The following is a 12,843-nucleotide window of genomic DNA, read 5'->3' as shown; positions in this document are numbered from 1 at the left end:
AACTTGTGAATCCAGTTGAGGCTGGTCCTTGACACTCCTCCTGTGGCTGTGGCCTCTCCCTCCCTCTACTAAGTCATCAGGGCTGTATTCCTCTGCTTTCCCGCAGTCATGCCTCTCTCCACCTGGTGGGGCGGCAGGCAGTTTGAGGCTTGGACTTCATCTTATTGTCGACACCCTGCCTAGAAACCCTACACCTAGAACTGGGCCTCTGACACTCCCTAGCTCCCATCAGGCCACGGGCCCAGCTGCACTTCTGCCCTTCGGCTTTGCAGAGATAGCAAGTCTTTCTTGGGGGGGGGGGGCGGGGCACAGAGCAAACACGTGCGCAACACCATCTGCAGGCAGGCTCCGAGAAATAGAGGAGTCTGGGAGGGGCACAGGAAGGGCGGGGTTAAGCACTTCCGTCTCAGTTCAGAATCCCAGGTGGCCCACGGGACGCACAGGTGCACAGCAACTAACGAAATGTTCAGAGCCCTAGGAGGGCTGAGACCAGAAGTGGGTCGGGTGTGGCCATGTACACCAGTAATCCCAGCATAGTACACGGGAGACAGGTAGGGAAGGAGCATTGGAAGTCACCCTAGAGTATGTCGTGGACCCTGTCTCAAAACAACAAAAACCAACCGATGATCCATCCGTCCATCGATCCATCCGTCTGTACGTCTGTCTGTCCATTCATCCATCCATGTAGCTATCCAACCAGCCAACCCAACAACCACAGCTAGACATGGGGACATCCCTGGTCTCTGTGCCTCACAGCAGCTCTAAAAAGCACACCTGCAGCAGTGAGGCTGGAGCGCACCCAGAGTAGTGTAGCTAGCCTTTCCACAACCAAGAGTTTACTTAGACACTAGGCTGTCCATTTTTAGTGCGTTATCGATATGCACTAAGGGGTCTGCCCAGCCCCTCCCCCCTCCCCAGATATGTTTATCTACCCGGCTGTGCTGCCCTCCAGGAAATCAATAGGAGTTCCAGGAAAAAGGACAACTTGCTGGCTGTTGGTTTCTGCACAAGCCTGGCAACAGCCTCCTAGTTGATGGAGTCAGGGCATCTTATGGGTTAGCTCCAGGGAACATCCTTTTATCATCAGGCGGCAGGCTCCGCCCAAAGGCAATTGCTCTCAGGCCTACGATATTTCCCTCCCCTTTTCTAGAATGGAGAGCCTCAGCATCCTCCCCAATCCAAATTAAAACCAGAAACAGCAACGACAACAAAACCCAATACAAAAAACTTCTACACGAACTAGAAGACAGGAATGCATGCCTCACGAGTGTTTTCTGGAACCCCCTGAAGGTCCTGGCTGGGAAAACTGAGGGGATGAGCCCAGGACAGTCCCTTGAGCAAGGTCTATGGTATGAGGCCCGTTGCCACATAGCACTATGGATGCTTAAGATCAGGCAAGACGTGGCTAACTTGGTGTGTGGGAAGAAAGGCAGACTTGTGGGCCTAGCAGCTGGTGCATGTTTAATTCAGAGTGCAGTACCTAAGTTTGGGACCAGACCTCAGAAAGGGACAGAGGGAAGGGAGTGAGAGTTGGGAGAGCCCTGGGGACATTTACTCTTTGGTCATTATAATCCCAGGCCATGCTACCGTTTAATTATGGGCTCAATGACACAGAATTATCTGACTCAGTCTCTGCTGGTAACACTCTTTATAACGCAAGTCACAAAGCCTTCCTGGGTAGCCCCGGCTTCTACTCCCCTGGCCAACTTCTTTTCTTTCCTCTTTCTGTGGGGGCGCTGCATCTCCTGAGGGCAGTCATCAGCCACAAGCCAGCCAAAGGCTGGGAGCTCTGGCTACTCACACCCAGCTTTTGTAGGTCGAAGTCTGTGCCTCTGTGGAACTGGGAGGAGTCAGGATCAGAGGGAACCGAATTGATAGGTAAACTCACACCTTCTCCTATGCCTAGGACACTGGTGTTTGGGCACTGAAGTCCCACACCCTGATGAACCCTCGGATGCACACAACCAGTGGCTACACCCGTAGCCAAGTTCATAGCTGATCTCAGAAATGGTGTGGTGTTTTGTAGTTTGGCTTAGCCCCATGGCGGTTTGTGAGTTTTACAAGTGTTGGAGGGTCCAGAGTGGCTTAGACTAGCAGGCAAACAGCAAGCTTAGAAGGGACTTGCAACAGTTCTCAACCTGTGGGTCACAAGGTCACGACCCTATCACAGGAGTCAGTCACACAGCAGCTATCCCGTGTATCTGATATTTATTTACATCATGATTCATACCAGTAGCAAAACTACAGTTATGGAATCATGATGAAAATCATTTTATGGTCAGAGGGCACCGCAGCATGAGGAACTGTCTTAAAGGGTCGCAGCATTAGGAAGGTTGAGAAGCACTGTACTAGAACAAACAATGGGGAATGAGAAACGGTAATACGGGAGCCTGTCAGGGTCACCCGGAGGCACACGTGGCAAGATTTGTGTCTAGCTGGAGTCCCCAGGGCAAAAGTCACAAAAGTGATTCTGTGTTCCTGCAGGATTGACAGCTACAGCTACACAGGCCATCGAAGGGTGGGAGAGGTTCCATTGTTTTGGAGGAAGGGAGACCTCATGGGCTTGGAATGGTTCTAGTAGCTTCTCTAGAGGATGGCCAAGGCTGCTTACAGGTGAAGACCAGGCAGGGTGACTGGTGACCACCTCATACTGCATTGCGGACCTGTTGGTCTCTTATGAGGTACAGAATATTTGGACTTGGGTGGATCCGGGGCCAAGTATGCCTTGGCTTCTGGAGCATCAAGAACAGTGGGCGCTGGACAGATGCAGAGATAGAGCGGTTTAAGGGACGAAGCGTGACTCAGGGGTGGGCAAGTGTGTTCATTTCTCACTGAAGAGAAGCGTTTTGAGGCAGAGATTGTTCCTTCTACTTAGGGTCCTTGTTTCAGCTAGGTGTAACCAATGGAGAGACAGGCCTGTGGCATCAGCCCCGAACCTTTCGAGCCACACCCCCCACCACCACACACACCCTGGCTGCCATTAGCAGTGAGGGAAGATGAGCTGCAGGCTTCTGGAGAGCAATGGCTGCAGATGGTCCTACCTGGCTGAGGCAAAGCATGGTACTCTGTCAGCATGCCAGGCAAAATGTGCCCATGGCTATAATCACGGCGTGACTAGCATGGGTGCAACCAGCCACTTTCAGATTAAATTGAAACCCACCCTCAAGAGGTACCACGTTTGGTACTGTCAGCCCAGGCAAAACCCTTGGCTGGGGAAATGGTAGGCCCCATGGGGCAAGGAAGGTGAAGCTCTGTGGGGGCTGTGGCGCTCTTGCAATCAGAGCGCTGGGGTTACCCACACGTGACCCGCACAACTGCTGAGAAGGGAGGGAACTGGCGGTATTGCTGCTGCCTGTACGAAAGCTGCCTGTGCTTCTGTAAGGAACTCCTCCCCATGCTGCTGTGAGTCACAAACCCATCACTTCTTCACACTGGACTGGGGTGGGGTCGTCCCTTTGATCTCTCATTGCCCTCTCTCTTTGGGGTGACTATAAATAGACTCCCTAGGAAAGTTCATAAAACATGTAGTCACGTCATAGAGAGTCAGTCTCAGAGACACGGCGTGCCTTCCTCACAGCGGGAAGATTGCTTCACTGTGGGACCGACACCCATTTTAACTTGTTCTCACCAGCGAGACAGTGAACTTGGGGCCCGAGTTGAAGGTTTGCCTTGTCTCGTCCCCTAAGATGATAGGCACAGTAGCACAAGGAAGCCACCCTCGATGGATGACAACAGGACAAGTCATCGGTGCGCCGGCAGCATCTATCGTTGTCCTCTTTTGAGAGCGCAACCGTCTTCTCAGAGGTCCCATGAACGACCCTTCTATAACCCACTGGAGAATGCAGTAAATTCTGATTGCCTGCTGGCCTGTCCACCAGGGTTTTGAGTGATTGAGTTATAGCCTGCTGATTAGTGAAAGTGGGTGAATCTGGCTTAGCATGTTTTAAAGGTGGGAGAGCTGTCCTGCACCCCAGGGGTCCACATACTACCAAAATTCTGAGTTCATTGGGCTTGGTGAGGCACGCCTTTAATCCCAGCACTTAGGAGGCAGAGGCAGGGAGGTCTCTGTGAGTTTGAGGTCAGCCTGGTCTGCATAGTGAGTTCCAGGACAGCCAGGGCTTTGAAGATAGACCCTGTCTCAAAAAAAAATGAAACACTTAACTCACTTCATGTTAACTATGTATCTTTCAGCTATAACTTTTTTTTTAAAAAAAAGTCAATGAACAACATGTATTAATAAAAAGAGTAAGTATATGTTATGTTTTAAAACATGGATCTTCTCATAAAATTACTGAGATCAATTTTCCATTTTACCTTTGATTTTTTATGAGCTGTTTTTCAATGTAAATAAAATTCATCTGAAGTGATAGTGATGATCCTACCACTTAAACTATTTGTAAGAAATTGTTCCTACTTGCAATATTCTCAGAAGAACTTTAGTATATTAAAAAGTGTATTACATCTTCTAATATCATAGCAAGGACCATCCAAGTTCTAACCAAGAAAGACAGATAACACTTGTTAAAGGTTCTAATGTGTCATTTCTTTTGAAAGTATTGGGTGGGTCTCTAACTAGGAAGGGTTGGAAGTATTTATGACTTCTTAGGAATCACTTTAACATTTTTTTTTTTGGAGATAATATGCTGCTGAACTCGCCATGGTGAGTTCTTGCTATCCTCTGATGTTTGTGTCCCACATCCTGTGATTATATATACATATATTACACCACCAAAGTGGCCAATTAAAATAGGCATCAATTCTAGCCACACTTGTAAGTGTTCTACAAATGAATAACAGTTTTATAAATTCCAAGAGAATGATGCTGACATGTTTTATTACACATTTAATGAGACATTCTTTTATTTCAATTTCACAATTTTTTTTCTTGGCTTGCTGGCAATAGCTCTTTATTTAGGTTAAGTGTATTGCTTTGTAGGTTCCTGAAGAACTCAGCAGCCTTAGCTCTCCCTCATGCCAGATGTACAGATGGATGCTGTGTGTTAAAATGGACACACCCAACTAACGTTTACCCAGGAATCCCTTTGGGGACCACCGTCACTTAGACATGGCCCATGACACAAAGGTGAGATTGCTCTTCCCTTGAAGGCAGGTAGTTTCCAGCCCATGACACAAAGGTGAGATTGCTCTTCCCTTGAAGGCAGGTAGTTTCCAGGCGGAAGGCATGGGTCAGCTAAAGCTGCATCAGGTGTAGAAGCAGGAAGGGAGCGTCTAGGCTGACAGGATCTGGCCAGTTTTCCAAATGGAGCCAGTGGCCCGCTAGGTGTTAAAAGTGACATGAAAGCAGGCACTCGCGCGAGCCCAGGAAGTCTGGTGAACTGGGGTTCAAGGAGTCTGTCACTTTGGACAATTCCACAACTAACCATCTCCCCCCCCCCCTGCTCACCTGGCCACTGTCACCCCTCAGAGGACTGTCACAAATGAGAATGTTACTTTTGTACAGAAGTGAGGACAGAGACGGGAGGTATCAAAGTTCCCCAGACATAAAAGAGACACATCCAGGTGCGGTGACTTAAGGACCCACTCCCAGGTGGAAATGGTAAGGAAGCAAGAGAAACCCGATAGGATGGGGAGACCCCTGAACAGGGGAAGCTCCTGCCCTATCCACGGAAGACCCTGAGGGTAAGCGATGCTCCTCTGAGCACGTCCACCTAGGCGATGGGATGGATGTTCACACTGCCAATTGTTCAGCCACTGCTGAGACCACCCCCATGGGACGGTCAGCGCCAGTCAGCATGGCAACCCCGCTCTAGAGAAGCTGAGCAAGAGCGCTGGGCAGGCCTGCCAGACTCAGCTGAGCGCACCACACAGTGCCTTCTCGGAGGTTATTTTACCAGTCCTGGCCCCGGTTCTGGACGGGTGCTCCCCAGTGTTTAAGGCAGAACACAGTTATTTAGAGCAAGAGGGTTGTGATTTCGGCCATTTTTGAGTCTCAAAGTTGCTGCCTCCTCACCCATGGCTTCATGACTTCCCAAGCCCCGTTTTTTGTAACCTGTAGAGGGGGGAAAGGGCATCACCCTCGTGTCTGGGAGATTTAATCCAGTGCTCACAGGACTGTGTGGGGTCTGGCATGCACCGGGTGTTCTGTGAACAACGGTGGTGGTTCTTGTTGTCACCCCAAGGAAGAGTGTCTAAGAGGCTGCACCAAGTCCTCCAAAGCCCCAACTTTTCCTAAGTATGGCTTTGCACCTTTTTTCTTTTTCTCTTTCTTTCTTTCTCTCTCTCTCTCTTCTTTCTTTCTTTCTTTCTTTCTTTCTTTCTTTCTTTCTTTTCTTTCTTCTTTCTTTCACTTCAGGATGGGTCTCTGACTAGAAAGGGTTGAACTCAGGAGGGTGTGGACCAGTTGTTACTAGGAATACATGTTCTTGTCCCCTCTTGGGTGTGTAATTGTAATTTCCCTGAAAGGATGCAGACTGTTTCCCAGCTCCTGTTTTCCAGTGTAGTTGAGTGAAGACACCCTGCCCAGGCTGCATATTGTGGTCTTCGCTGTCGGCTCTTCTCTTGAGCTCTTATAGACAGCCTTGTTGGGCCTGGCATGGGTCCCTGACACCAAGATCTCCCTGGGTGCTGCCCTGGGGAGGAGGCTGGATTTCCTGGACCCAGAGCCTGGGGCCTCCTTACCAGCCATGAGAGAGCTGTTTAGATGTGTTCAGAGCTTCAGAAATGGGGTGCATCTTATTTGCCCAGTGGCTGCCTTTCCTTTTTCCCAGGACCCTTGGTCTGTCAGTTACGCTGCCTCTTGTCTTTGCTGTCCCCTTTCCTGTTGCTCTCGGCCCACTTCAGACTTCACCCAATGGTTCCCAATCTCCGGCTTTATCCCCTTTGGTCTATTTATCCCTCAAATGCTGGGTGCCCTCCTCAGAGTCAATCACTTGGAGAACTAGAAGATCTCCCACTCTCCTGCGGAGACAGGAAGCCCAGCCTAAATGCTTACACCCATCCCGAGCCCTCTGCGTGGAACAGCACACATGTAGTTGGTGGAAGGATTTGTATATATTCCTCTAAGAAAAATCAAACCAATAGACAGGTAAGACAAGCATTTTCCTTTAGGAAAACAATGACTCTTCGGAAAGCAGGAAGGACTTCTACCCACAGATAGCACATTAGAAGGCAGGCTGTGTCTCTAGGAACTGTAGTGGATATGGGATTTAAACAAATACTCCAAAGTGAAGGTTTTTGTATAAATTTCAATATAGATTAGGAGGGAAGTCTACTCCTTGGCTAGTTTGTAGGATTTGATCCACTGTGTTTCTAGATGAAACCTAAGTAGTTGGGACCTTTATCCTTGCTGGTTTAGCTTCTTGTAGAGGCAAAAGTGGAGATTGCAGCATCATGAACCAGCCACAAGGTGGCGCAGCACTCCTATATTTGGTTCCTGAGCAAATAAATGCATTAGGGGACCATGCATTGGGAGGGAAGATGTTGGAATTCCAGAATTTGTGGAGAAAATCTGAAAACTGTAACTGTCATGTCTTCTGTTCTTGAGGCCAACACGGTGTATCAGCTTATTCTAACTCCTATTCCATTATGCCAAAATAGCATTAAAAAGCCACAGAACCCTCATAAAACATCATCTATACTAAGACCCACATTAACGAACACCAAATTAACGAATACCAAAACATTATATGCACGACAGAGAGTGATGACCATGCACAGAAAACCCAACAATTTCTGTCTTAAACTTACAGGATAAGAGCTGATGTAGCGAAACACTGATGGTAAAGTCAACATAAAACTGGCAGCCTTGGCTACGCTCAGCACCTGCAACTCACTAGAGCTTTCCAAAAGAAGCTACATGGGTGACGGCAGGTGCTAAACGGTAGGCAAACCTGTGCTCAAATGAAGCACAGCTAAGAGCAAAGCCATGAAAAGGAGCCATACCTCAGGCCTATGGCCGCACTGGGCGGGCCAAGTATATTCCAACTCGGCTACGGTCTTCAAATCCTCACCTCCGTAGCATCCCTGTTTCTGACACTATTCATGAACAGCATTTGTATCTGTCATTACCCGACCACGCTGGTGGTAACAGGGCTAAATCCTCTACGGAACCAAGCCTAGTGCATTCTCATCCCAACCCATTAACAGTACTGACAACTGGTTAATTAAAAACCTAACCAGTGCTTGGGGCTTATGGGGGGGGGGGGCAAGAAGCCCTGTAAAAGTGTAAGATAAATGAGTAACGCGGTTCACCTGGAGCTGTCTTTGTATCTTGGACGCAGTGAGCAAACGCCCATCTACATGTGACAGAAAAAACAAACCACGAAGCCAAGAGATTGCACATCTAGCTGGATAAAATTCTGTCTTGACATATGAACTGATTATGAATAACTTGAAAATGGTGCCCAGCCCCAGATTAGCCAGATTGGTCTGCTGTTTTACACCTTTGAAGTCTGCAGTGCCCCATTTTACGCTAGCCCTAAACAGTTTGTCATTTGATGGCTGTGTGTTTTCCAATTTATAGGACGGCACATTTTAAAAGTAATCTTATCCAGGTCAAATAATCCTAACACCTGCAGTAGAGTGAGCCTAAGGGGTTATTGTTAATAGCTGACCTTTACAGTTTCTGCAGCTTATGGATTTCACACTTCTCCCTAAAATCCTTACAATGGAGATGGGTTAAGAACTTATTTTTAGGGGCTGGTGAGATGGCTCAGTGGTTAAGAGCACTGATTGCTCGTCCAGAGGACCTGGGTTCAATTCCCAGCACCCACGTGGCAACTTGCAGCTGTCTGTAACCCCTGTTCCAGAGAATCTGACATCGTTATATCAATGTACATGAAATAAAGTTAAGTAAATTAAAAAAAAAAGAACTTTTTAAAGCAAACTCAGTAACATGAAAAAGAAGAGTGAACTTCTAGCAAACTCCTGTTATTATTAGGTCTAGATTTATGTCACAGTTTTACTAATTATGTGGGTAGAAAAAAGAGCTTTAAAAATGGTATTTAATGTCCGAAGGTCCTCGGGCTGTCCTGCTTTAAGCCTGAGCTTTAATAAACACTTCTACTTCATTAACCTTTAGCGTCACTACAGAACTACGGTCCCCAGATGAGCTGACAAGCGTGTACCCCGGAATTCTGCAGACTGAATAAGCGAGAACCAGGTGGGGTGTGAGCTTTTCTCCCTCCCTGCTTCTGCTCCCTTGTGTCCCCGAATACCGACTGGGGGTTTGAAGAGGATTAACTTTTTTGCTTGAGTACAAAAATTCTACAGTTTCGTAATAGTGATTTAGCATTAAACCTGCACGAGACCATGGCAGGATGTGTAACCTGTGTTGACTGCTTCTTCTCTGAGGTAACTGCATTAGAAGCAAAGAACTAGCTGAGGCCAAATGAGAGGCTGTTTTCCAATGTGCCTTATTTTCAACTACGCTTCTACACATGAAAGAGTCAAGCAGTAACTACACAACTAGCTTTATTAGACTGGTTTTACATAAAGAAGCCAGATTAGTTTGCCTATCTAAAGTACAAGGTACATGCACTCAGATTATTCTAAAACATGCTGTAGCGAAGTCTCCATTTAAATCGAGTTTTATGACTGGTTCTCTCTCGGGGCAAAGCTGATCCATTAGACATTTCCCGAATGAGTTCTCATGCAGTAGCCACACAACCGTCTCTGTTGGTGAGGGCACTGGCTCACTGGGACATTTCCTGGTTGGGAGTCAACATGCAAACTTGCTTTATTGAGGCTCGTCCTTCAATGATCTCTCATGCTCACTCATGAACTTACGTTGGATAATCACCCCCAACTCCCGTGTAGACTTCAAGCTCCAATGTTCATAGCACCACTACTAGACAGGAGGAAGGCTGCAGCGAAACACGAATACAGCAATATGACTAGGCTACCTTCGGTGAGAAAATGGAAAACACAGCAAGTGTTCATTTCTTGGCATATACACATAGAAAGTTCAGTCCTGCCCCAGACCAGACATTGATGTCCAGCTTGAATGGTGATGATGCCACTGCCCTGTAGTGTGAATTCTGGTCTTGGACCCCACCTGACCTCTCTGAGCCTGACTCTGATTATCTACCTTCAGTTCTGCCATTTTCCCAGTATCAGGTTGGTTTTGCCAAGTGGGCAACTGAATATTATGAGAAGAGAAGTGTCTACTGTCTCACGATGGTTATACATGTGAAGAAAATCAGAAAAGTATCAGCTATTATAAAAATATAGATGGTAATATATATCAGCAAGTCTAATATAAACAACATTCTGAGAGTAAAAAGTAAATCTGCATCCAACCTAATGAGTTCACTCTTCATAGCCTTTTGTTTGGCAACCTCCATGAACTATTAAAATGTGCCATGCTCTCAAACTCTAAAACTTTCCCGTGAGCACACCTGGTGGTAATCAGTCACTAATGGAGAAGCCCCTGCCTCCATGTCACACTGGAAAGTTAGGCACAAACACATTAATGGCTTTAGTGCTAAGCCCTGGATACCTGGATTGTTCAATAACAAAGCAACCAGGAGGACCAAGTTTAAGATACTCCCAAGCTGCATGTAAAACTCTACCTCAGAAATGGCAGATATGAACAACACCATCTTCTGTTGGGTGTGCCTGCACACACCCAAAGTCCCAGACAGTCAGGCCGCTGGGACAGGAGGATCACTTGAGCCTAAACAACATAATGAGATGTGTGGATGGGTAGCTCAGTGGCAGAGTGAGTATCCAGCAAGTACAAGGCCATGGGTTCAATCCCCACCCAGTAAACTTTACAAGACCCTGCGGCTCCTTCAGCTCCATACAAGACCCTCTACCGCTGTGGCTGACACTGAAATCAGTGGGTGTTCTGGGATTCTGCCTGTGGCCATGGTGAAGGCAGCCTTTCAGTGAACGCCTCCTTGCTGGCCTTGAAAACAAAGCAAGGTGGAGTCAACTGGAATAATTTTATGCTGAACAAACAGTGTATAAAGTGTCTCCTCAAGCAAACGTTGGAGCCTTCTGTCCTGGTGTTTGTCTGTGTCCAGAAAAGTGTCCCTAACTTAAACAGTGATATTTAAATGCTTGAGAGAGTTTATGGTGTTCATTGCCAGCCCGATCGGTGCCTTCTACAGGGCTGCTGAAACTGGCTTGGAAAGAAGTTACCAGCCCTATGGGTGCCGTCTGCAGGGCTGCTGAAACTGGCTTGGAAAGAAGTTATCAATAAGCAGATTTTTGTGAGGTTTTGGGTGATATTAAGAAAATGGGTACTTTTACATAGTTCATTTTAAAAGTTCATTCTTTTCCTCAGTAACAACTGGTAACATTGGTAAAAACAGCAGGGCGCAAGCCAGTATTTTCTAATTGGTAGAAACAGAAATGAATCTGCCCTAACCATCTCTTTGGCCAGATGACAAAATCTGGACAGGAGGCCCTATGGCACTGCTGGCTGAGGAGGGTCTAGACCCTTGCTCCTGCGGTTTGGGTTTGGACGGTTAGTCTCATTAGAGCAGCTCAGCCGCACGGCACCGTGGCTCATTTGAATTCCCCACTCTCTATGCAGCTAAACAAAGAGCTTTACAAATCTCAGTGCAAACGTCCTGAAACAGCACAGAGTCCTTCAGCTATTCAGAGGATTAAGTCAGTTCATGTAGTGCTTGAAGGAGGATCCCAGATAACCTGGAATAGAGACGGCCCAGTTGTGACTCTGTCCTTGAGGGCGATGATTATGTCATCTGAAGTCACGGCCAGTGTTCTAGCTTTCCCTTACAGGTCCACTGAAGCTGGGCAGGAGCCAGTCTTTCACTGCGGCATGTAACCACCTTGTCTCACAGTCTGTGGCAAGTAGCTTTTAGGGATCTCATCATCCACTGCTGTCTCCATTCCAGCTGATTCAAATCCCTCTACCTGCCCCCCAGTCCCTGCGCCAAGAACATCTGCAGGGCCTTCCTGAAACAGCCCCCGCTGCACAGACCCACAGGGCTGTGAGATGTGCTCTGAAACCCGCTGCTGTTTCAGTCTGAGAAAATCCTCCTCACTGCCCGACGAGGCTTGGTTTGACCTTTCAAAATGTGAAATATCTGGACTGGCCTCAGGCTGACCGCAGTTCTGTTTGAAATACTGTTGTCTGGGCAAAATCTCATCACTGCTGTCGACATTATCTGCCAACTGCAGGTCCTCTGGCCGCTCCTCGGAGTCTAACAGGGGCTGGGTGGACTCGGACCTGGAGAAGACCTGCACTGAGGGAACCTGGTGCCTGTAGCCACTGTGCACCACAGTGGAGTACTGGACAGTGCTCGCGGTGTTCTGAGAAGACTCATTTTCCTCACTGCTAGAGATGCTGGGCCTGGAAGACGACATGCATGAAGACCCCCCAATGCCACTGCTGTGACCTTCTGTACTTATTTTTTCCTTCTTGAATAGGTCCAATGACTTCAGATCATCTGGACAAGGCTTTTTATTGTTTGCTTCTATTTCCACAACGCTCACATCAGTGAAATTGCCATCTGAATACATATGATCTTTGGAGCTAAAATTGTGCTGGAAAGAAAGAAAAATGAACAATTACTCTGGGCATATTCCAACTGTTTTAGCCATCTAAGCAAGTTCTATAACCAGCTGCAGTGCAGATAAATGAAATAAAGAAGTTTGAATCAGTGCAATTTCCAGTTTCCAAATTAACATTGTTATAAGCTATAAACAGGCTCTAAATAGTATTGAATATTTCATACTTACAGTAGGCCTAGAATTAAATAGACAAAAGAAATGCCTTGGAAACATTAAAAGTGCAAACTTGAATAAGTGAGATTTTGTAAACTATAAAATTTTACAGGTATGATTTATTAAGTTTTAGGATTTCTAGGGCTAGGAAGGGCTGCCCCTCTAGGGGGTGGTGTGTGTGAC

The 12,843-nt window shown here is 47.1% G+C and overlaps 1 protein-coding gene and 1 long non-coding RNA gene across 3 annotated transcripts in view; one reads left to right on the top strand and one right to left on the bottom strand.

Moving 5' to 3' along the window:
• The first annotated feature begins 4,693 nt into the window (after positions 1–4,693).
• LOC126507926 (uncharacterized) lies at positions 4,694–9,806 on the top strand. The gene is made up of 2 exons (XR_007593663.1): positions 4,694–5,113; positions 5,167–9,806. It is a non-coding gene; the product is annotated as an uncharacterized lncRNA (long non-coding RNA).
• Positions 9,416–12,843, bottom strand: part of Il6st (interleukin 6 cytokine family signal transducer) — a 34,731-nt gene continuing 31,303 nt past the window's right edge. For both annotated transcript variants that reach the window (XM_050152777.1, XM_050152778.1), the window contains one exon: positions 9,416–12,480. In XM_050152777.1, coding sequence (XP_050008734.1) covers positions 11,743–12,480 — 738 coding nt within the window. In that variant the 3' untranslated portion in view covers positions 9,416–11,742. The remainder of the gene's footprint in view (positions 12,481–12,843) is intronic.

The sequence above is a fragment of the Alexandromys fortis genome, unplaced genomic scaffold (assembly GCF_014885135.2).
Source record: "Alexandromys fortis isolate MF-2015 unplaced genomic scaffold, M_Fortis_MF-2015_v1.1 scaffold_73, whole genome shotgun sequence".
In the NCBI taxonomy this organism is placed as follows: Eukaryota; Metazoa; Chordata; class Mammalia; order Rodentia; family Cricetidae; genus Alexandromys; species Alexandromys fortis.
Note: the sequence above shows the minus strand (reverse complement) of the source record. Positions and strands in the feature narration are given on the sequence as shown.